This window comes from Leopardus geoffroyi, chromosome C1 (genome assembly GCF_018350155.1).
Source record: "Leopardus geoffroyi isolate Oge1 chromosome C1, O.geoffroyi_Oge1_pat1.0, whole genome shotgun sequence".
Lineage (NCBI taxonomy): Eukaryota > Metazoa > Chordata > Mammalia > Carnivora > Felidae > Leopardus > Leopardus geoffroyi.
Window position 1 is genome coordinate 52,365,004 of NC_059328.1, and position 21,876 is coordinate 52,386,879.

A 21,876-nucleotide genomic window follows, 5' to 3' on the forward strand; every position below is an offset into this window, starting at 1 on the left:
CCTGAAGAGACTATTTTGCAATGCATCTTTCTGCAGCAGTGTGTGATGAGAGTTTTTTCCTCCATATGCTGAGTTACTTGAGTATTTCCTGCATACCAGGCATCAAGGAAGCAGTGAAGGTGGCAGCATGTTTTGCTGGGTCCTGTATCCAATGGCGGGACCGTGATTTAGGTGCCCTTTCCTGAAGAAGTCTGCTTTGTTCCTCAAAAGATGTCTGGTAGACCCACCAAACTATGTGAATAGCCAACATTTTCTCTCTTGTTTCGATCTCTTCTCTCCTCTGGGAGAGAGGTGATGGATTCCAGAGTTTGGAAGAGGTCTGGGAGGTTAAAGTCAGCTGGCCTCTGGAGGGAGAACAGAGTTTTTGTTCAGAAGGAGTTTGTGCATACACTTAATTGAAAACAGTTTTAGTTTTTTGGCATGGGGATGCCTTTGGTGCAGTGGCACCGTATAGATCCGTTAGAAACAAAGTCCAGTGTTTAGAACCCAGTAGGAATAAAGGTATCAGTTTTAAGTTTTATAAATTAGAGTTTTATTACCCTTCCCCATTCCCTCCCTCCCCATGTAAGATTGTTTTTCCAGCAGTTTGATTAAAAGCTCTTCTTTTGAATCCTCCATCTCTCAAAGGATCGAAACATGATTCTGGGCAAGCACGGGTTCTTTGTCAACCCTTCAGACTCCGTGGCTGTCATTGCTGCCAACATCTTCAGCATTCCGTATTTCCAGCAAACTGGGGTCCGAGGCTTTGCCCGCAGCATGCCCACCAGTGGGGCCCTGGACCGGTAGGTCTCTCCAGTCCCTTGGCCCTCACCAGGCTCTTCTGTGTCTGGAACTGTCTTCCTTCCCTTGCAGCCTGGGCATCTGATGCATAGTATGTGCTAAATGTTTGTTTTATTAAATTGTTTTAAATTGAAGTATAATTAATATGCAATGTTTTGTTAGTTTCAGGTGGGCAACACATTGATTGAACAGTTTTGTATATTACTCAATGCTCACCGCAATAAGTGTCATCCCCATCTGTCACCATGCAGTGTTATTATAGTAGTACTGACTATAGTCCCTATGCTGTACTTTTCATCTCTGTGACTTGTACCTCTTAATCCTCTTTACCTCTTTTAGCATTCCCCCACCACCCTCCCCTATGGGAACCGCCAATTTGTTCTATTTAAGAGTCTCTTTGTTTTGTTTTTATATTCCAGATATAAGTGTTTGTTTAATGAAGGAATGGGTGGGCTTTTTCTGGATTAGATATCCCCCTCTCTGTGCTTCCTTACTACACTGCACTTCTTCCATTCCAGCACTTACCACCCTGTTCTGATAGCTTGTTTGCTTGACTGTCTGCCCTGCTAGACTATAAACTTCTACAGAGAAAAGATTGTCTTATTCTCTGTCCTAAACTTTGCCTGTCCATAGTATGCCTGGCACATAGTAGACCACACACGCCCCCATACAGACACCTTTTTAGGAAATGAACCACTGAATGTTAATGAAGAAATGTACAGATGGCAGCCCCGTTGTACCAAAGACATCGTTCTAGAGAATCATCACTGTCCTTTAGCAGGTGTGCACACAGTTAGAGTGAGAGAGCAATCTGAAATAAGATCAGTGTATAAAGAAACATTTCCCATCCATCCCTGGCTGGATGCCCATCCATGCACAAACACAACAAATGTTCATTTATCCCAAATCCAAATAGATAGAAAGCTCAAATAGTTAAAGAAAATCAAAGAAAATTCAGTTTTTATGAGAAAGAAAGGACCCAGTGACAATAAACACTTGATATCTCTGATTTGCTTATTTGTTTATCTATTTATTACATATCCCCTCATTTACAAAGGCTTTGAGGTGGCTTGTGAGATCACATCTAAAACAATTGAAAAATATAAGAAATAATAAATGAGGACTAGGAAGAATGTTAATTAGAACATGTTAGATGCCCAGCAAATGTTTGCAGAATGAATGGATAAGGAATGAGTGACTGAATAAAAGGTCAAGGTCAGAGAAGAAAGCAGAATGGATACATCTAGGTTCTTATAGTAATAACTAGTATTTATTGAACATTGCCTTGTGTGAGACACTAAGTATTTTATGTTTGAAGTCATTTAATTCTCAGAACAACCTCACGAGGTCAATTTTATCTATAGCCCTGCTTTACAGGTGGGAAAACAAAAGGACAAAGATATTAAGTAACTTGCTCAAAGTCACCCAGCTAGTAAATGGCCGAGTGAGGATTTGAACCCAGAACCGTGGCTCCTAATTGGCCCAGCTGGGCCATGTAGTAGTTTCCCACTGTGTGTGTGTGTGTGTGTGTGTGTGTGCACGCATATGTGTGTGTTACAGAATTAGTGCTGACTTCCCTTCAGCTAAGAAGAAGGTAATGACTAATATTCATAGAGTGATTTCTAGTCTACACAGAGCCACAGCAATCCTTACCCTAAAGAAGAGGGACCTGAAGGTCAGAGAGGTTAGCTGTCTTGTCGAGGACCCCACAGCTAAATCAGAGCTAGAATTAGAGGCTGGTGCTTCTGCCTCCACATCCTGCATCTGAAGTTGTGAGCTGATCTCGGCCAGGCTGTTGTAATTAGACCTAGCAGATCCTGAAATCACGTCTGTGTCATCCAAGAGCAGCTTAATTCTAATTTTTGGAAAAAATCGATAATACACATAGAACCACAATGGAAATATCTCATTACCCAGGTAAAGGTTTATTGTACTTTCACTTTCAAAATTATGGATTTAATTTTCCTCAGATGTTAGAATCTAAACATGACATTACTTTGCTAGTAATAAGGCAAGCATTCTGGAAAGCAGAACTTATTAAAACAGTGAATGAAATGTAGATTAGTCTTACTTTTCAGAGGGAAAGGGATCTTTTAAAAAGAGATCACTTAAAGGTTTTAAATAGTCTACAGATATATAGGAGTAAAAGATGTGTTAGAGGCGAGAGAGGACCAAGGAAGTCACTACAAATGGGAGACCTACTGCACCCTGTCCTTTCTGGGCCTCTGGTGAAATGAAAGGAGCATTGACGGGGCACCTGAATAGCAGGCCATTGGTCATCCTGGCTGCGTGACCTTGGGCTGGTCACATAACATCCTAGACCCTGTTTCCTTTTCTGTAAAATGGTGACCCCCTAAACTCAATATTCTATGATTCTGTGATTATAAGTGCATCAAAACGTCATTCTTTTGTTCTTTATGGAATGGGTATAAATGCAGTCTCTAACCAAAACACTAAATAGCCTAAAAAAATAGCCTTGCACATTTCGCTACTGTTGCTTCTTCTAAAATATTAAACTTAGTGACCTGAATTAATTCTTTCTCCTTCCTCTTTTACTCCCTCCTCTGATTCCACATATAATAGTCCATTGTGCACAAGTTTTCTCCTACGATTTTCCACCAATCTTAGAATTATGTGTACCTCTGAGCAATGCTAAATGGGACCCTTGATTACAATAACGGTTGCTATTTTCCATCCCTCACGTGGCTAAGCTAACAGTCCTGCTGTGATGTAACTTTGATTTCATGCCTTTGAAGGGTGGCTAATGCTACAAAGATCGCTTTGTATGAGACCCCAACTGGCTGGAAGTTTTTTGGGAATTTGATGGATGCGAGCAAACTGTCCCTTTGTGGGGAGGAGAGCTTTGGGACCGGTAAGTGCGTGGCCCTGCGCTACCATTTTCTTTCCTGTAAACATTACTTGCAGGGAAAGCATAGACTTGCTAAGGCAGGACTGAAATAGTAACGGTAGCTGATGTGTCCTAAATCAAGATGCAATTTATTTATAACAACCCTGGTGAAGTGTACACATTGGAAAAGCAGTGAGCATGCTTAGCTGAGGAGGGCTAATTTTACTTTCAGAGGATCACATCCACCGTGACAGGAAGTTTGGGGGCCTCCCCGGCAGCATGGTCACTGAGTCTGTAGAGATTAAACAGAGTGATAAACATGTGTTTCTTCCCTCCGTGGTCAAGGAAACTTTTATAAATGTTTTCATTTCTGGGAAGAAATATGGTGCAGCGAGTCAGTTTTTCGTCTTTCTGTAAGAGGAGGTGTCAGCATGGCATTAAATCTTTCTCTTTAATGGGCCCGAGTTTTCTATAGCAACATGTTATGATTGATTAAGGTTAAATGAGAGGAGATCATTAGGGTGGAACTAAGTTGCTAGGTGATCAAGAAATTAAAAATATGTCCTTGTCCATGAAGATGTCTGCATAAATTGTAGTATGTTGGAAAAGGGGAGCGTGGTAGGCTGGGGGATGTTTCAAGACCCTTAGACCCCACTTTTTGTGCTCTCCCTCCTCCTCTTTGTCTGTCCAAATATTATCCTGAAGTCCCACTTACATGACCTTCCCTACTACCTGATCCAACCTACATCAATTTCTCACCTTTCTAAACACCATTCAGGCTTATGGCCCTTTTCCAAGTGTTGGTCTCCAGTCAGGTTACAAGGTACTTCACTGGCTGCATTTCTTCTCCTCTCTGTCTCTTTATGCAACATTGTGAAGCAAAAGGACTAATCTTCTTGGTCCTTCAGTACCAAAACAAAGCAAAGATCAAAATCTGGCATTCTATAAGCCTTCCAATTGAGTTGCAATTCATACTGGGTTAAAGAGAATAAATTGCTGATTTTATTTTTTTTCCTACAAGTCCTGGGGTAAGTAGATAGAATGAGCTGGTAAATTTGAGACACCTATTTACAAAGTTCTAAGAAATTTAATATCCTTGAGGGAGTGGTAATGCTCCTTGGTAATGAATTGACTTGATAGAATTGGAGGGTATTAAGAAAGATGGATGAGTCTTGGGGTTGAACAGCCGTCCACAGAGAAGACTTGATGGTTTACTATGTTCTACATCTTTGGTCAGAGAAATCAAGGCCACTGGCCTAGTTTTTTCCTACTTCATAAATATGGACGATGCCACATTACTCCATGGGATACCAGATGAATGCCCATGAACCTGTGAGGTGGTCTTATTCTGTGAAATTCCCACCCAGTGTTACCAAGTGCAGGCTTGCTTTCAGCCATTCTTCTTTATGGTTGAAGGTGTCTTTGAAGGCAGGGACCACGTCTTAACCTTTGGTTTCCTAACACCCTGTACCTATACCAGTGCTGAGCATTGTGAGAGTGGGAAAAGTTTAGAACAAGGGTTTCCAGGGTGTTGGGCTATGTGGAAGGTTACTAATTTCATGAGAGGGCTCTGAGTTCAACAGAGATTGGAAAACTTGGAATGCAGCTCTGTCTTGGATATTCATAATGATATTAACATTTGAAGATTCCAAAACATTCTACTATAAGGAATCCTGTTTGTACAGTTTTACCTAAACATAGTTAGCTGCATCTCTCTCTCCCTCTCTCTCTCTCTCTCTGTGGTATATCCAGTAACATCTTGCCCCACAGACCCATGTGGGAAGCACTGGGCAAGGTAGGTCTGAGCCCTGGACCCACGTAGGAGTCTCTATATCATAGAGTGGTTGGGAACAAACCTGGAGACAGCATAGCACAAGTGGCTTTTCTCATGTGACAGGGCTGCACGTACTGGAAGGCAGCTTGCTGGTCCTTTCCTCTCCAAGCCACCCATCCTCAGTTCCCCTGGTCGTTCCTCACTTCACATTGTTTACATACCCAGCATCGGCCTCTAGATGCTTCCAAGTTCACGAGCGCCTCTCTTACATCATGTCCAGAACTGAGCCCAAATCCATGTGTGACCTAACTGACAAATAAAGATTAGAGTAGAATGATTATTTCTAGAGAACTAGGCCTTGGCCTTTTTTTTTTGGAAACAACTTTCATTTATATTAGCTTTCAGGTCATTTCATAATACTATTTAGCTCATATAATGTAGATAATTAAACCTCTTTAAGTTTTTATTCAGGAGAATTTGTCAAGAAAATTCGTCTTTCATGTTACCTTTGAGGGATTGATTTCTTTGAACACATTAGACTGTAAATGATTTCTTGCTAAAGCTTGTTCGTTTATTTATTTATTAACCCATTCAAATGCTAAGGGCCAACTGTGATTTTATCTTCTCTTTGATATCTTTTTTTTTGCAAAGAGAGAATGCATCATGAAAATAATCCACAAACTCTCTTTCTCTTTGAAATAAAGAAAATTGTAATGTTTCTGAGATAAACGTTTTAAAAACCAACCTGCATAGCTATGGGTCTCCACTGCTGTGAATGAGTGGCAGCTGAAGTTATTTAACTGAACTTCTGATCTCCTTGTTTATAAAGGAGTTAATTTCCACCTGCTAGTCCCTCTCTGGTGAATGCTTCCAGCAGTTTCTTTACAGAGTTTCTTAGGGCAGACATTAGTGATTATACAAGCTTTGCAGTGCTTAAATTCTGTAGCTTCATTGAGTACAGGGTCATTTATTTTTGTTTTTCCAGGCGAGAGCAGAGGCAATTTCTTAGGAAAGCCTCCCTAACCTTCCATTGTGGGTCACAACCCCTTCTTATTGGCTCTCATGGCACTACACATTTCTCTCCTTTGTTGCACATATTGCAGCTGTAATCTTTAAAAATATTTACAATTACTTGATTAATATCTAGGCTCCACTAGACTGTAAGTTCCACGAAGACAGGAATTACATGTGTCTTATTGTCCATCATATCCCCAGAGCTTCCTATAAAGGCTAGCATGGAATAGGCACTCAGCAAACACTTGTTGAATAAATGAGTGACTGAGCACATAATTCACTTGGCATCCTCCATTTAGACAAACAGAATCCTGGAGGTGGACATGAAAAGACTTCAAAAGCCATCTGATGTGATTTCCTGGCACACAACTGTTGGAATCATAACTGGCAGTCGGTTCTCTTCTGCTTAAACACCCACCTCAGTGGGGAATCTTCACCTTACCTCTTGAAGCAGTCTGTCACTCTTGTGGGAACTTAACACCGTTCCCACTCCATAGTCCAGAGTCGGGGACCCAAGGTCTTTGTGAGAACAGATGAGCTCTTATAAAAGAAAAGAGGTTTGCTTGCAAAGAGGCACGAAGGAGTTCAGAAGAACTGGCTCACCAAATAAAACAAGCCACCAGCATTTCAGAGCACAAGCCATAATATTACTAATGTTACCAAGCATATATTAGCCTGTCCATGGTGGAGAAACAGCAGCTGTCTCACACGATTATCATAGCCACAGAGGCTAGAACACTTCCTCAGTCATCAGCATTACAAATGCCTGGGATAAAAGGGACTCAGAAATGGGCACCAGCGGAAGACAGCATCAACCTATTGTTTTTGGTTGATCTCATGATGCAAAGTTGTTTTTCCTCCTAACTGAGGATGATGATATGCACGTTTATACACAATGACAAAGGGCAGAGTTGTCAGTTCTGTCTCACCTTGAATTTGTTAGGAAACTGGGAAGGAAATAGACAGTGAAATCACCAAATAGAATAGAATGTCACTTTTGAAACTCTTCTTCAGGAAAATGGGGGGCTTGGGAAACAGGGATAGGAAACCAGCTGAAGATGAACCTGGTATCATAAGGAAATATGCCAGTAAATTATGATCTGTCCAGGTCTAGAGATTAGAAATATTTTTTTCCTCTTTCATCTTTAAAAGGTTCTAGCAATGATGCATCCTATGGGAGTGATAACTAGAAGTACAACATTGTACTTTCCTTTGCAAATTTCTTTTAATTTTAATTTCTTATGAAGAGTTTTTCATGTTTGTGCTTCTTTTCATCAACTCATTCCTCAGATGTTTATTGATCTTTGTGAACCAGATACTGAGTTAGGCTAAAGGGTCACAATGCCGAGCATGACCTTGTACAGGGCTCTGAAAAGTCTGCATTTGGGGAAGGAAGTCAGACTCTGGCCACGTACTTACAAGTGTGCAGAGTGATCAGAGGTGAAGTACAGGGTGCCCTGGGAGCTTTTAGTCAGGGCACCAACCTGTGGTAAAGGAGATCTGATTTTCTGTCTGGTTCTCTGCATATTCTAATTTGCATAGCTCTGGAGTACATTTTCCTGTAGGTGAAGTCCCCATGGGAAGGTTAGAACATCCCGTCTCTGGAGATTTGCCAGATCAAGTACCCTACTAAAACTAGGCTGATGCCCTAATTATAAGTAACTCAGTTACACTATTACCTGCATGTCTATTTCCCTCACCTGTATGTCTGTGCTTATTTGTGAGGGCAGGTAACATGTCTTATGCATCTTGGTATTTTCCTTGGACTTGGAACATGATAGGCACTGATTCATATTCGTTGAGCATAAAATGGAGTTTGGGTTAAGACACAGTTCCTGCCTGTCAGGCACTTACTATATTCCCCCAAAGGAAATAGTTCCAGGGACAGTCACAAGGCAGAAGAGGGTTACTTGCTAAATGGAAAGTCTGTGGGCTGCTGGAGGAGAGCCCCCAAAGGCTCAAGCAATCTGGAAGTGGCTTCCTGAGCAGCTTAGCAGCCCTTTCAGAGTAAATTCATTTGTGCCATAAAAAAGACAAGATGGAGCAGGTCTGCTGAACCTCCCATCCAGTCAACGGGGGTCTGAGCATTCTTTGGGCAAACCCTTACTGAGAACTGGCTATGTACCAGGCACCAGCTAGGGATACAACTCATAGTCCAGGTAGGGTAAGAACAGACAAGGTATGATAGACTAGAGGTGAGCCTGAAGGGCAACAAGAAGGGCATCCTGGTTTGGGGGGAAGTTGAAAGTCATTGCAGGCGATGTTAGCCAAGCTGATAGGTATGTTTGGAGTGGAAATTTTCAGGCAGAGAAAATAGCGTGTTTAGAAGACCAAAGGGGAGATAAAGATGGGCAGAGAGAGGTACAGAGAGACATGAGACAGATGCATGTGTTTTCAGACAATTCCACGTAGCTCTTTTTTATTTGCCGCTTCCCCGTCCTCAGACCCATCACCAGCCAGAAGCAGGAGGAGCCCAGCACTCCTGAGATGCCTATACTGGTAGATGGAACCTAATCCCTAAACTGTTAGCTTTTGGCTCCCTCGGCAAGGGTTGACATTTTTCTTGGCCGAAACCTGGAGAACGCTCTGACTGAGCTGAATTTATACTTATCACAAGGTGCTGATTAGGCCGAAGTTAAGTGACAGGTGTTTGAAGATGCTGAAGGGGCAGAATTCCCATGCACTCAGTTGGTCTCTGAGCTGGACCAAATACAAAGAGACCAACCACTGCTTTTGTGTCAGCGAGGACTAGTGGTGCTTGCCGGTGGTGTTTCCCTTGTCTCACAATTGTGGGAGCTTGGCTTCATTTACTTTTTTAAAAATGAAACAAATGATACCAGTAACTCACATTCATAATCGGAAAATTAGATAAGGAAGAAGAGAAAAACACTGTGATCCCATTGCCCAGAGAAAAAAGCATATTGGGTTCTATTCCATTTTCTTCACCAGTATGTAGTTAAGAGACATTTTTGAAAACTTAATAAGGTAGTGGAAAGCATTCATTTTCCCCAAAAGTTTTTTATTTTTCCCTTATCCATGATGGTATTTTGCATTTATTTATATAGTATTCAACAGTTCATAGACCAGTGCTACTTTCTGTCACACTAAAGTCTTACAATTGTGTGAGAAAGGTGACATTATCCCCATTGTACAAGAAACTGAGGCTCAGAAATGTTATGTGACTTGTTCAAATTCAAACAGCTAATAAGTAACAGTGTTTCAGATTCTGGTTTTGTGACTCTTAAATATAAAGCATTTTCCATTGAAATATAACCTCCATGACTGCAAAAGCAACAGCTTTAGAAACACACACACCTGCATACCCACCCACACATCATTGTCTTTTTTTTTCACTAGGAGCTTGTCATCATTCATTAGAACCCTAAAGAAAATGAATGTGCCCAGATTTTCTGAGCATTAGAGTTACTTAGAGTTATGTATTTAAAAAAAATTTTTTTAACATGTATTTATTTAAAAAAAAAATTTTTTTTTGAACGTTTATTTATTTTTGGGACAGAGAGAGACAGAGCATGAACGGGGGAGGGGCAGAGAGAGAGGGAGACACAGAATCGGAAACAGGCTCCAGGCTCTGAGCCATCAGCCCAGAGCCCGACGCGGGGCTCGAACTCACGGACCGCGAGATCGTGACCTGGCTGAAGTCGGACGCTTAACCGACTGCGCCACCCAGGCGCCCCAACATGTATTTATTTTTGAGAGACAGAGAGACAGATTGCCAGAGGGGGAGGGGCAGAGAGAGAGAGGGAGACATAGAATCTGAATCAGGCTCCAGGCTCTGAGCTGTCAGCACAGAGTTCGATGTGGGGCTCGAATCCATGAACTGTGAGATTATGACCTGAGCTGAAGTCGGACACTTAACTGACTGAGCCACCCAGGCACCCCATAGAGTTACCTAGAGTTTTGATTAGATAAATGTGATTAATGAGAGTAGTCAGAATTTCCAGAAAGACCAGGGAGCGTGCAAATGGAATACAATAATTGTGTATATTATCAAAGGCAGATATTTTGTTGATAATATTAGGTATGTCATTTAGTTATCTCCAAATAACTAAAGAGTTGGGTAAAATTTTTAGATTTTATTTTATTTACTTAGAACAGGAGAAGCACAAAGGAACCCTATGCTTTTAGGCTAGCCTAAATAAATAACTAAATAAATAAGGAAAAGAAAAGGAAGGAAGAAAAATACCCCCTGGAAGCACAGACAAATAATTGCAAAGCTGTATACTTTTGTCATGAATTCTAAATGTATAGGGGAAGCTGCCAAAATCTTGCTGCTCAGGGTGAGCAATTACCATAACATCATTTGCAAATGCTGTGAGGGCCAGAGAGCTAATTTCTGTTCCTTGAAATAGCAATACAGGCGAATAAAAGTCCATAGATAATAAAATTAGGTAAACGAAAAATTTGTTACATAAAGCGCTAAAAGTATTGCCTAGTATCTCCGGTTTTGTCAGCATCCGGGTTCTGAGAACTATTGTTTCTAAAAGTGGTTACCTTATTGAAGAGAAGATCTTTTGGGAAAAAAAAAAAAAGTTGTGTGTTTTTATGATCCTAAAGGAGAAAGAGAAAGTATTGGAGTAGATTAATTAATTAACTCATTCATGCACTCCTTCACAGTTATTTACCTATTCCATGTGCTGTGCTAGTCACCAGACTTAGTTTTAAGGATAAATAAGAGATGTCTCTAGGATATACAGGAAAAGTGGGGTGAAAGGCTCATAAATAGATTAGCAAGGAGTATGTCCCACAGCAGAGGTTTTGAGCAGGTCGCTATAGGAGAAGAAAGAGAAAGTAGCTCATAACTGCCTAGGGAAGCTGGGAACTGGTCCCAGAGAGGAGAGGACATTTGAGTTGAGTCTAAAAGGATGAAAAGGGGAAGGATATTCATGCCTACTACATAGTTAGCATTGTGAGATACTCTGACTTTTTAAGAATAAGTCTCAGTGGGAAATCAAGGACAGACAGGCACATAAAGAATTCAAGGCATGATAATATGCAAAGCACCATCAGAGAGGGATTGTATTGAGTCCTATTCAGAAGTCAGAAAGTAGCACTTAATATCTGTGAGTGGTGTTTTGTTTTGTTTTGGTTTGTTTTGTTTTAGAATAAGGAAGTTAAAGGCTAAAAAGGAGACTTGTGTCCCACATAGGGCTCTTGGAAAGGGTCTCCAGAACACATACAGAGGAAACAACTTGTTGGTTTCAGAAAGATTTTAGCAAGTATCTCAGAAGGGGACAGATGTGCCACAGTTGACTTAACCAAATCTCTGTTGGTTAAAGAAAGATGTCCTATAGATTGGAGTTGCTGGATCCACAAGTAGGTCCGTTTTTAAGGCTTTGATACTTTTTGCCAAATTGCTCTCCAGAAGATTGTACTTTTCCCTGTAGCAGCATGCTGGAATCCCATTTCCCTTAAACGTCCCCTGATGCTAGGTATTCTCATTTTGAAATCTGTGGCATTTGCCAAGCAAGCAGCAGTTTCTCATTGTGGGTTTAACTTTAATTTATTTTTTAAAAAAATTAATGCTAGCTTCTTATGTGATTGGGTACCTGTATTTGTTCTTTGGTGAATTGCTTATTTATATCCTTGATCTGTATTTCTATTGAGGTTTTACTTTTTTCTTGTTAATATATATATTTTTTTCTATATTGAATGTATTAAACATCTATTTTATATTGCAGATGTGTTTTTTTTTAAGTTTGCCAATGACCTTTTACTTTTATCTATAGTGATTTTGCTGATAGAAATGGCAACTTTAAAAACTGTATGTATGTATGTATGTATGTATGTATGTATGTATGTATGTATTTTCAGAGAGAGAGGGAGGGAGCATGCATGCGTGCACACACGAGCTGGGGAAGGGCAGAGAGAGAGGGAGAGAGAGAATCCCAAGGAGACTCTGGGCTGTCAGTGCAAAACCCTGTGTGAGGCTTGATCTCACAAACTGTGAGATCAAGACCTGAGCCAAAATCAAGAGTCGGACACTTAACTGACTGAGCCACCCAGGTGCCCCTGAAATGGTAATTTTTTTTAGTTGACACATACGTAGATTTTTTTTCCTTTATGAATTCTGAATTTACCTGCATTTGCTATCCCTAAGACTTTAAAATATATTACATATATTTTATATTATTTACATTATATATTTATATCTATATCTCTATGTATCTTTATATATATATATATGTATCTTCTAGGATTTAAAGGTTTTCAAGTTTTTTTAAGAGAGAGTGTGAGTGGGGGAGATGGGCAGAGGGAGGGAGAGAATCTTAAGCAGGCTCCATGCTTAAGTGTGGAACCTCAATGCGGACTCAATCCCATGACTCTGGGATCATGACCTGAGCTGAAACCAAGGGTTGGATGCTTAACTGACCTAGCCCCCCAAGCACCCCTAAAGCTTTTCAAATTTTGTATTTGAATATCTAATCCATTTGGAAATCTCTTTGGTATAGTGTTTTATAGGGAAAAAAACTGAATTTTTCCCCAACTGTTTAGTTACCTAAATATTATTTAAAAAGTAATCCATTCTTTTCCTACAGACTTGAAGTGATACCTTTATCATATATTCAAGTCACATATGTGTATGGGTCTCTTTCTAAATACTCTCTTTTGTTCCATTAAGCTACCAGACTTTTAATTATTGACTATCTATAATGGCCATGTTCTTCCATTATTTGTTTAAGATTTTTTTTTCTGCTCACATTCATACTTTATAAATGGTATATCAAATCCTACAAATTATTCCGCTGACATATTTATTGGCATTTGCTGTAAATATCTAAATTACTTTGGGAAGCATCAACTTCTTTTCAATATTATGTTACTTTGTTCAGTATGTATTCAAGTTCCTCAGTAAAGTTGTGTGACTGTTTTGGTTCGGTCTACATGTTTATTATTGAGTTCGTTCCCAAATGTTTTAGAGAAATCACGTTTCTCACAGCTGTTTGCTGTCCTCCCACCAGGTTCTGACCACATCCGTGAGAAAGATGGACTCTGGGCTGTCCTTGCTTGGCTCTCCATTCTAGCCACCCGCAAACAGAGTGTGGAGGACATTCTCAAAGATCACTGGCAAAAGTATGGCCGGAATTTCTTCACCAGGTAAGTCACAGCCTGGCTGGAGTACAGAGGTAGGGTGGGGAAGTGGGCGGAGAGAATTCTCATGTGTACAAATTTTTTCCTGTCTCAAGTGATAATAAAACCCTAGTTCATCCAGCCTCTGCAAATTGAAGGACTTTAAAATAATTCAGTCAGCGTCCAAAGAAATTACATCTTTTATGTTAGCCATAAAGAATGAGACTTAAAAAATTTAATTAACATATTCAAAAGAATGTTTTCTAAGCCTTTTTTTTTTTTATTTATTTATTTTTTTCAACGTTTATTTATTTTTGGGACAGAGAGAGACAGAGCATGAACGGGGGGGGGGCAGAGAGAGAGGGAGACACAGAATCGGAAACAGGCTCCAGGCTCTGAGCCATCAGCCCAGAGCCCGACGCGGGGCTCGAACTCACGGACCGCGAGATCGTGACCTGGCTGAAGTCGGACGCTTAACCGACTGCGCCACCCAGGCGCCCCTCTAAGCCTTTTAAATGTACCTGCAGGTATGGGGTGCCTGGGTGGCTCAGACGGTTGAGCGTCTGACTCTTGATTTTGGCTCAGGTCATGATCCCAGTGTTATAGGATCGAGGCCTGTGTCAGGCTGTGTGCTGAGTGTGGAGTCTGCTTAAGTTTCTCTTTCTCCCCCTCTGCCCCTCTCCCCCACTCATGCATGCTCTCTCTCTCTAAAGAGTTTTTAAAAATTTTTAAAAATTAAAAAAAATTTTAAATGTACCTGAGGTAGACATGATAATTGCATTGAATTTGAATTCAGAAGAACGGATTAGAATTTTATTTCTGCCCCTTAGTGCATTGGGAAGTCACTTAGCCTCTCTCTAACAGAAAACTGTACTCATTTCTTTCGTTTGTAGAAATGGAAATAACAGTCTGCCATTGAGTAGGTTAAATGAAATAGGAGTCAGAAAGTGTTTTATAAACTCTGGGGCACTCAAAGTATGGAAACTTTATTTTTCTGAAATTATGGAAACAATTATGCCTAGTCTAAATCAACTTTTCTGACTCATTAAAATAGGTCCCCAAAGGTTGCATACCTGTCAATACTTCTTTCATTGATTCAATAAATATTGACTGTGTACCTACTTTCCTCCAGGCACTGGGGATTCAGCAGTGAACAAAATACTTTGAATACTTAGTAATTCCTCTTTGCCATGCACACTTCTGTTTTTAAAAAGCATTAATTTTTTTTTTTTTTTTTTTTTGAGTAGTGCTTTTCACTAATTCCAATTTGCCTTCCCCTGGTAAGTGTAAAAATCTAACAAAATTTTTCCTAGAATATCTCATATTTCCTACATAGGAAATACGAGAAAAAGGAGAGTAGATGAATTGTTTATATAAGAAATGCAAAGATGTAGTTTCGTTGGACCTCAGTTGCCTTTTCTATAAAATAGGTGAGTTAAATTGGAGAATTTAAAAAATATATCACGGATTGAATAGTCCACGATCTCTGGATAGTCAGTAAGAATTTAACCTTAAGCAATTCAGCGTCCTTAATCAGAATCCCTTTATCAACTTTGGAGAAGTTCATTGCTGTCTTCCTAAAGTTATTTGTTTGAGGAAGGTATAAGCAATAGCTGTCACATGGTACTGGAACAGTACCTGGAAACCAAGGCAAGAATCTCTACTTTCTAACAACCAGAAAAACGTGGTAATTCAGAATGGCAGTCATGAACTCTCTAGAGCCTAGAGTGTCATGTAGACAGGACCATCTCTGTTTTTGTTCTTCATGGTATCACCAAACACCTCACTTGTAGTGACACTGTCAATACGCTTTGAGGTTTTTTTTAATGTTTATTTATTTTTGAGAGAGACAGAGTACGAGCAGGGGAAGGGCAGAGAGAAAGGCAGACACAGAATCCAAAGCAGGCTCCAGGCTCTGAGCTTCAGCACAGAGCCCGATGCAGGGCTCGAACCTATGAACTGCAAGATCATGACCTGAGCCAAAGTTGGACACTTAATGGCCTGAGCCACCCGGGTGCCCCTGTAAATATGCTTTGAATAAATAAATGGATGAGTTAACAAGTGAATAGTAGCCAGAGTGGAATAAGATTAGGAGGGTTTGTTTGGAGAAGGAAGGGGTCACTCTTGAACCAGTTAAAAGTCTCCATCTAAAAACCATTTTAACATATTTTTATCAACGTCAAATAATTGCTATATAAGTATTTCAAATGAAGTCCCTAGAACCTGCATTTATGGTTAATTAAGACTCCACTGTACCCTCATTTATTTAACAAAAGTGCCAGGCGCCTCAGCTGCATTGTTTCGTATCAGCCTCAAAGCAGTTCTTGATAAGGCAACTGAGATTCTCAGGGATGAAGCAACTTGCCCATAGCTGTACAGTTAGTAACCGATAGGGGCTAGATTCATCGCATGCGCTATGGCCAAAGCCCAGATTCTTTCCATTATACCCCTCTGTGCCTAGGATTTATAGAACACTTCCCTCAAACGCCCAAAGGTCACAGATGTAAAGCACAAACACCTGGCTGTAATTTCTTGCTGTTTATCATTTTAACTAGGGGAAAGAGCTGACTTCAAGATTAAGGAGACTCTTGTCCTTGATTCATAGAATCTGGAGCCAGAACAGGTTGGCCTTAATTCCCCAGTATTTCTCATGTCTCAGAGGTGTCATCTTACACATATCATATTTGTTTCACTATCACAAATAAATATAGACTCTGCTGTCTTGAGCCTCTAAAAAATAACTCTCTCAAGAGGGTGTGTGCTACTAGGTCAAGAAAATCCACCTGTAAGAGTCTTTAACCTCATAAGAAAGAAGTCCAGAACAATTCTTGGAGTAATAATAACAGTTATAGAATTTCTTTTGTGATTTTTTTTTTTTTTTTTTTTTTTTTTTTTTGCTTTGACCCTTTTGTGTCCACACCAGGCCTCCTCTGTGGGGATGAAGCCAAAGCACTTTGGACCAGAATCCACCTTCACTGAAAGGACAGAGGTGTTTCAGATGTGAAGAGTTAGGGTTTGACTCCTTCCATCTGGTCAGTGAAAACTTGGCCTTACTTTAGGAAGCTCCTGTGGAGACTGGAACTCTCCTTGGCCAAAATCTCAGCAGCCTCAGGCAGGTCCCAGACTGGGAGCTGGCCTAACATTTATCCCAAAGAAGCTCTAGGAGTTTGGAAGGGAAGTGCCTGAGTCATATGCTCCTTGATGCAGAGTTCTCTAGAGATAACATTGCATTTAATTCTACCTCCTCAGGATGTGGTGATTAAATGTTAGATAGAATCTCTCAAAAGCCTTTCTTTGAAGCTTCTGAGAGCTTATTCTGTACAAAAGCCAAGATGGGAGTCTTCTGCTTATTCAGAAGCTCCTAACCCTTTCCTGAAATCCTGCAAAGCCTTCCTTTCATCCCCGATCTGCTCCCTCCCCAGAGACGAACAAGGTCAGCCTTTTGCCAGCTTCTTCTGAAGTTAGGTGGTTTTGGGGGGACAGCCAAACAAATGATGAAGAAGGTGGTAATCTACTTAGTGTGATCTGAAGTCAGCCTGGTAACTTCTTGCAGGTATGACTATGAGGAGGTGGAAGCTGAGGGTGCCAACAAAATGATGAAGGACTTGGAGGCCCTGATATCCGATCGCTCCTTTGTGGGGAAACAGTTCCCAGTGGGTGATAAAGTTTACACTGTGGAGAAAATTGACAACTTTGAATACAGTGATCCAGTGGATGGAAGCATTTCAAGGAATCAGGTAGGAGCAGATTTGTGTGAATTGGGAGAGAGGCCTCAGAGCCTCATCTATGAAATCTCATGAGAAAAAGGAAAAAAGCCCCTCGATCATTTCTCCTTTGCTGCCTTGTTTTCCTGGGGTTGACAGTTCTCTGCTGGGTCACACACAACATGCAAACATACTCGTAGGGAAATGGGTTTTGCCCTGGTTCTATGCACTTCCCTATGCCCTCCTCCTGGGATTCTTAGCCTCAGCTCCAGAGGGATTTTTACAGCCTCCAGAATCCCACGTAAGGCATTGTGTTGAAGGCGTGTGCAGAAAGAAGCTCTAGAATCTAAAGGTGAAAAGGTGAACAACTGCCTTAGGTATCAATCCCTTTTTCTCTCAAGAGATGATAGCACAATGCCAGCCGCAAGAGTGTCATTATCATAGACGTTCCTATGGTATGTTCTAGTTTCTAAAAAAAGAAGAAAAAAAAATGACGAGGCATTCCAGATTTAGAAATGTTAACTATTACTACCCATAGCATGTGACACGCAGCCAACCCTAACACAGCAGCGCTCATCTAGATGATCACAGTTGAGAGCCTGGGCTGCGTCTGGATGGAGACAGAGCTGTTAGGGTTTCCCTCAGTGGGTGCCAGGGACCCAAGGCTGCAGGCTAGGTTAGCCCTTCTCAAGGCTTCTCACAAACACTTAGGGCCTGGGATCCTGTTTCCTCTGGTTCTATTGTCACAGGATGGACTTCCCACTAATAATTGAGAAACAGAGATAATAAAGGAGGTGAACATTCTGTTACAGCTCCCCAGTTTGCTTTTTCCTGACAGACCCAGATTTTTGGCCTGGTCCTTGTCAAGGCATCTGACAGCTTTGAAGGAGATGCACTGCAGGATTGATTTAGTGCCTTTCTGGAGAGCAGATGGTGGATGGGTGGATGGAGCATGGTCACAGTGGCCCTCAGTGCCAGGAGTCTCCCATCCTCAAAATATGAGCACAGTGGGCTTTCTTCCCTATGCCTTTTCAGCCCCTGTGAGAACTCTGGGTCCAGTGTGGATGGTTGTAAGTGATGTCTGAAATAATTAGAAAGAGAGGCCCAGGGTGGAGTAGAGGGTGGCTGTGGAAAGGGAGAGGGTGGGGTCCAGGGGATGGCCGAGCAGTGCAGAAGATTTTATAGAGAAGCCTTCAGAGAGAAAGTGGGCATTTAGAGAAAGTAAACCCCAACTCTGCCACATACCCAGCACCTGCGAGGAGGGAGGAGGGGAACTTAAGGGTGTCAGCATGAGTGCGCATGCTGCTCTCTGCACTCTGTGAGGAGGAACTCGGCAGCTTTGCATTCTATAATCAGAAAGTCTGGGCATTTAGATCAAAGACCAGATAGGAGGGAGAATCTTGTGGAGTAGATATAGCATCTGCCATCAAGTGAAAAGAATTTAGAAGCTTCACGTTGAAGGTCTGGATGGGGTAGACCAACCCGATATGTTTCTAGAAAGCAAGATATGGTAAACGGGAGTTAGCTGTATCCCCCCTGTGACGACAGAGTCAGGAATGTACTGTGTGCATTTCATCTACTGTCTTCACTGCTAAATGGCACATTGAAGCCCTCGATGGGGTTGGGTGACCAGTAGCAGGTGAGGAGCGGTGTCTTTCCCTCTGGCTGGTCTTTGGCTTTATGCAAAGTTCTTCTTTGTATGGGAGAATGACAGGCTCACAAAGACTAGAGAGTTCTCAGATAACTGTCTTGCCAAATCTTCCTACCTGTGGCCACAGAGTATCTACCCGAGTCTTCAACCTCAGGTCCCCTGAAGCAAGAAGATTGTTGAGGAGGAGAGACGCTGCCAGGGCGGGGAAAGAGGGCAGCAGGGGGTCAGGGACATGGCTCTGGCACGGCGCCAGCATGGACCAGGCTTTGAGTCCTCAGTCATGGGTGGGGAGATTGATCACAGGATCCTGCTTGATAGGTTGGGAAGAGCCGGCTTCTGCCATCTGGGCCTCCTGTTCTCTCTTTGAGATTCTCCATCAGTATTTTGCAAAGAGTTCTTCCTCTCATCTGTCTGGAATCTCATCTGCTCTGGTTTCAGCCCATTCTGTCCATGTTTTCCTCCTGATCTGGGGATCAGATTTCTGCATCTAGTGGCTTATTTGTTTACTTATTTATCAGGCTTCAAACTGGAATGGTTAGTCCATAAATTACAGGGAAGTGGGGAGAGGTGGGGAGGGCAGGCCTGTGTCATCCAACATCCCTGCGCCCCGGGTCAGATCTCCCACTGACCCTGGGAATGCTTCTACCCCCCCACCCCTGATGAGCTCAGCCCCCTTTGGCTGGATGCAGTGACAGGCTGACCAAGGCAGACTCATGGGGCTTAACTGCTGCCATTTATCAAGAATCTAATCCTCCAATTGATCACGTATGGGTGAAATTAGATCTCCAAAATGAACCCCTTGTAATTTGCCAGCCTTCAGTTTCCCTTCCAGTATGTGGGGAAGACATCTCTGCTTTTCTTCTCCAGGGCTTGCGGCTCATTTTTGCAGATGGTTCTCGTATCATCTTTCGACTGAGCGGCACTGGGAGTGCAGGGGCCACCGTTCGACTATATATCGACAGCTATGAGAAGGATATTGCCAAGATCTACCAGGACCCCCAGGTAATGCCCAAGCCTTGTGCCCAGGCTACTTCTTTCTGTTGGAGGGAATGATAGAGGTCGCACTGAGTCTGTGTCATCACAACCCATCTCTCAAATGGCCAAACACGTGTACTCACTTTTCTCCATGTCTCCTTCAGTACATCCTAACAGCAGTCCTAGCTAACAATTACATCAGTACTTTCTATTTGCCATGCTCTGTTCTAAACCCATTACCCAACTGGATTGATTCATTTAAGTCTCAAATGAGGTAGACGCTATTATTACCCCTACTACAGATAAAGAAACAGGCAGAGAAAGGTTAAGTGGCAGTTAATAGGGTTACATGCCCAGTAAGCAGCAGATTCAGGACAACTAATCTTCAAATCAGCCCCTCCTCCAATGTTCTGATCTGTCACTGGTCATTTGCCACTTTGCTTGGTCTCATCTGCCAAGTGTTCTGGCAGAGCACACACTAGGTGGTGGGGCAGACAGTTTCATGACCCAGAAATAAAGGTCTTTATGGAAGAACCTGCAGACTTGCAGCCTGGTGGTTTGGGCTCCCAGCCCTACCTGAAGAGTCTCCAGAAGTATGTCAGAGTGAGGAGGGACTCTGAGGCCAGGGGTGGGGCAGAGAACTTGGAGGACAGCCACCCAAGGGGAGGAGCCAAGGGGGGGGCGGGGCACTGGCACACAGGGGACTTTCACCTCATTTGTTCCTCATGCACTGGTCTTGACAAATGCTCCCCCAACCAGAGTTCCATAGCCAAAATTTTTAGGAAGTGCTGTGGTACATTAAGCCCTTCCTCACATAATACACAGTGTGCCTTAAGGGCTCTGAGAAAGCTTATGGTGAAGACACCTGTTTAAGTGGCATCTCACCATGCTTGGATTTTTCCACAAAGCCTTTTTCCTCTGACACCTAATTACAATCCTAGGAACCTCATTTGGAAAACCTTGGCATAGCGGTTTTGAGCATAAGTTTTGGAGTTAGAAAGATCTTGTTTTAAATTCAGTTCCTGCCGCCTGAGTAGCTGTGTGTCTGTGGGCAAGTCATTTCAGTGCTCTGAGCTTTGGTTTCCTGGTAGAATCCTACCTGCCTCATAGGGTCATTATAGTGATTTAAGGAGATGAGGGATGCAAAATTATAAATACTGTGCCTGGCACATAGGATCAGCTTTTGAGAAACCGTGGCTCTGATAGTTGTTGTTATTACAAAAGGAGGGAGGTGAGAGGATGCTTCACTTTTATATTTTTTACAGTGGCCAGACTCCAGTTTCAATCACTGCCAGATCTCTGTTGTGCTATAGGTATCCCTAAAACTTAACAGAGGCAATGGTGTCTGTATTGTAGACCCACAGAATGACAGAGCAAAAGGAAAGGAAGAAGGAAATTGTTTTCTTTGTCTTAATACCTGGCACATGACCGATACAAAGAATGAATGAAAGATCAGTTTCTTTGAACCATAGTCTTCAGGGGGTAGGAGGGAAGTGGGAGGGAGGTGGGAGGCTCTGAAGGGTATAAGGTGCTCACAATACCTAGGTGTACCACTGTTCCAGCCAGGAGATGCCTTCCTTAATCTGGAGCTGTTGGGCATCAGCCTCAACACTTTCTGGGACTGTGGGAGCCCCAGGGGGAATGGCAAGTAGTGTGGTCAGCATGTGAAGTTGCTTCTGTTGCCTTCACCCAGGAATAATGAGTTGGTGGAAATTAAGATTAGGGAAAACAACAGTAGGCAGTAGGAAATGAACTACTGTTGGCTCTGCCCTTGAGTCATTTGATGAAATCGCTTCATCTTTTTGGATATCAGTTTCCTCATCTGTAAAATGGGCAGTTTAGCTAGATAAATATATTTTTTAATTTAAAAAATATTGAATAATATTTATATTTATAAATAATATTTATAAGATATTTATATTATTCTGTAACAGTAAAATTCTCTTCTCCCTCTGCCACCCCCCCCCCCCACAAGTGAGAGGTAGATGGGAGGGTAGTGTTGTTGCATTTTGAAAAGATCTCTTTGGGTACAGTGTAGGAA

At 41.9% G+C, this 21,876-nt stretch overlaps 1 protein-coding gene across 3 annotated transcripts in view; it reads left to right on the plus strand.

Moving 5' to 3' along the window:
• The window catches only part of PGM1 (phosphoglucomutase 1), a 65,024-nt gene that overhangs the window by 40,189 nt on the left and 2,959 nt on the right, over positions 1-21,876 (plus strand). For all 3 annotated transcript variants that reach the window (XM_045477673.1, XM_045477672.1, XM_045477671.1), the window contains exons 6-10: positions 628-782; positions 3,537-3,652; positions 13,397-13,532; positions 17,059-17,242; positions 19,728-19,862. In XM_045477673.1, coding sequence (XP_045333629.1) covers positions 628-782; positions 3,537-3,652; positions 13,397-13,532; positions 17,059-17,242; positions 19,728-19,862 — 726 coding nt within the window. The remainder of the gene's footprint in view (positions 1-627; positions 783-3,536; positions 3,653-13,396; positions 13,533-17,058; positions 17,243-19,727; positions 19,863-21,876) is intronic.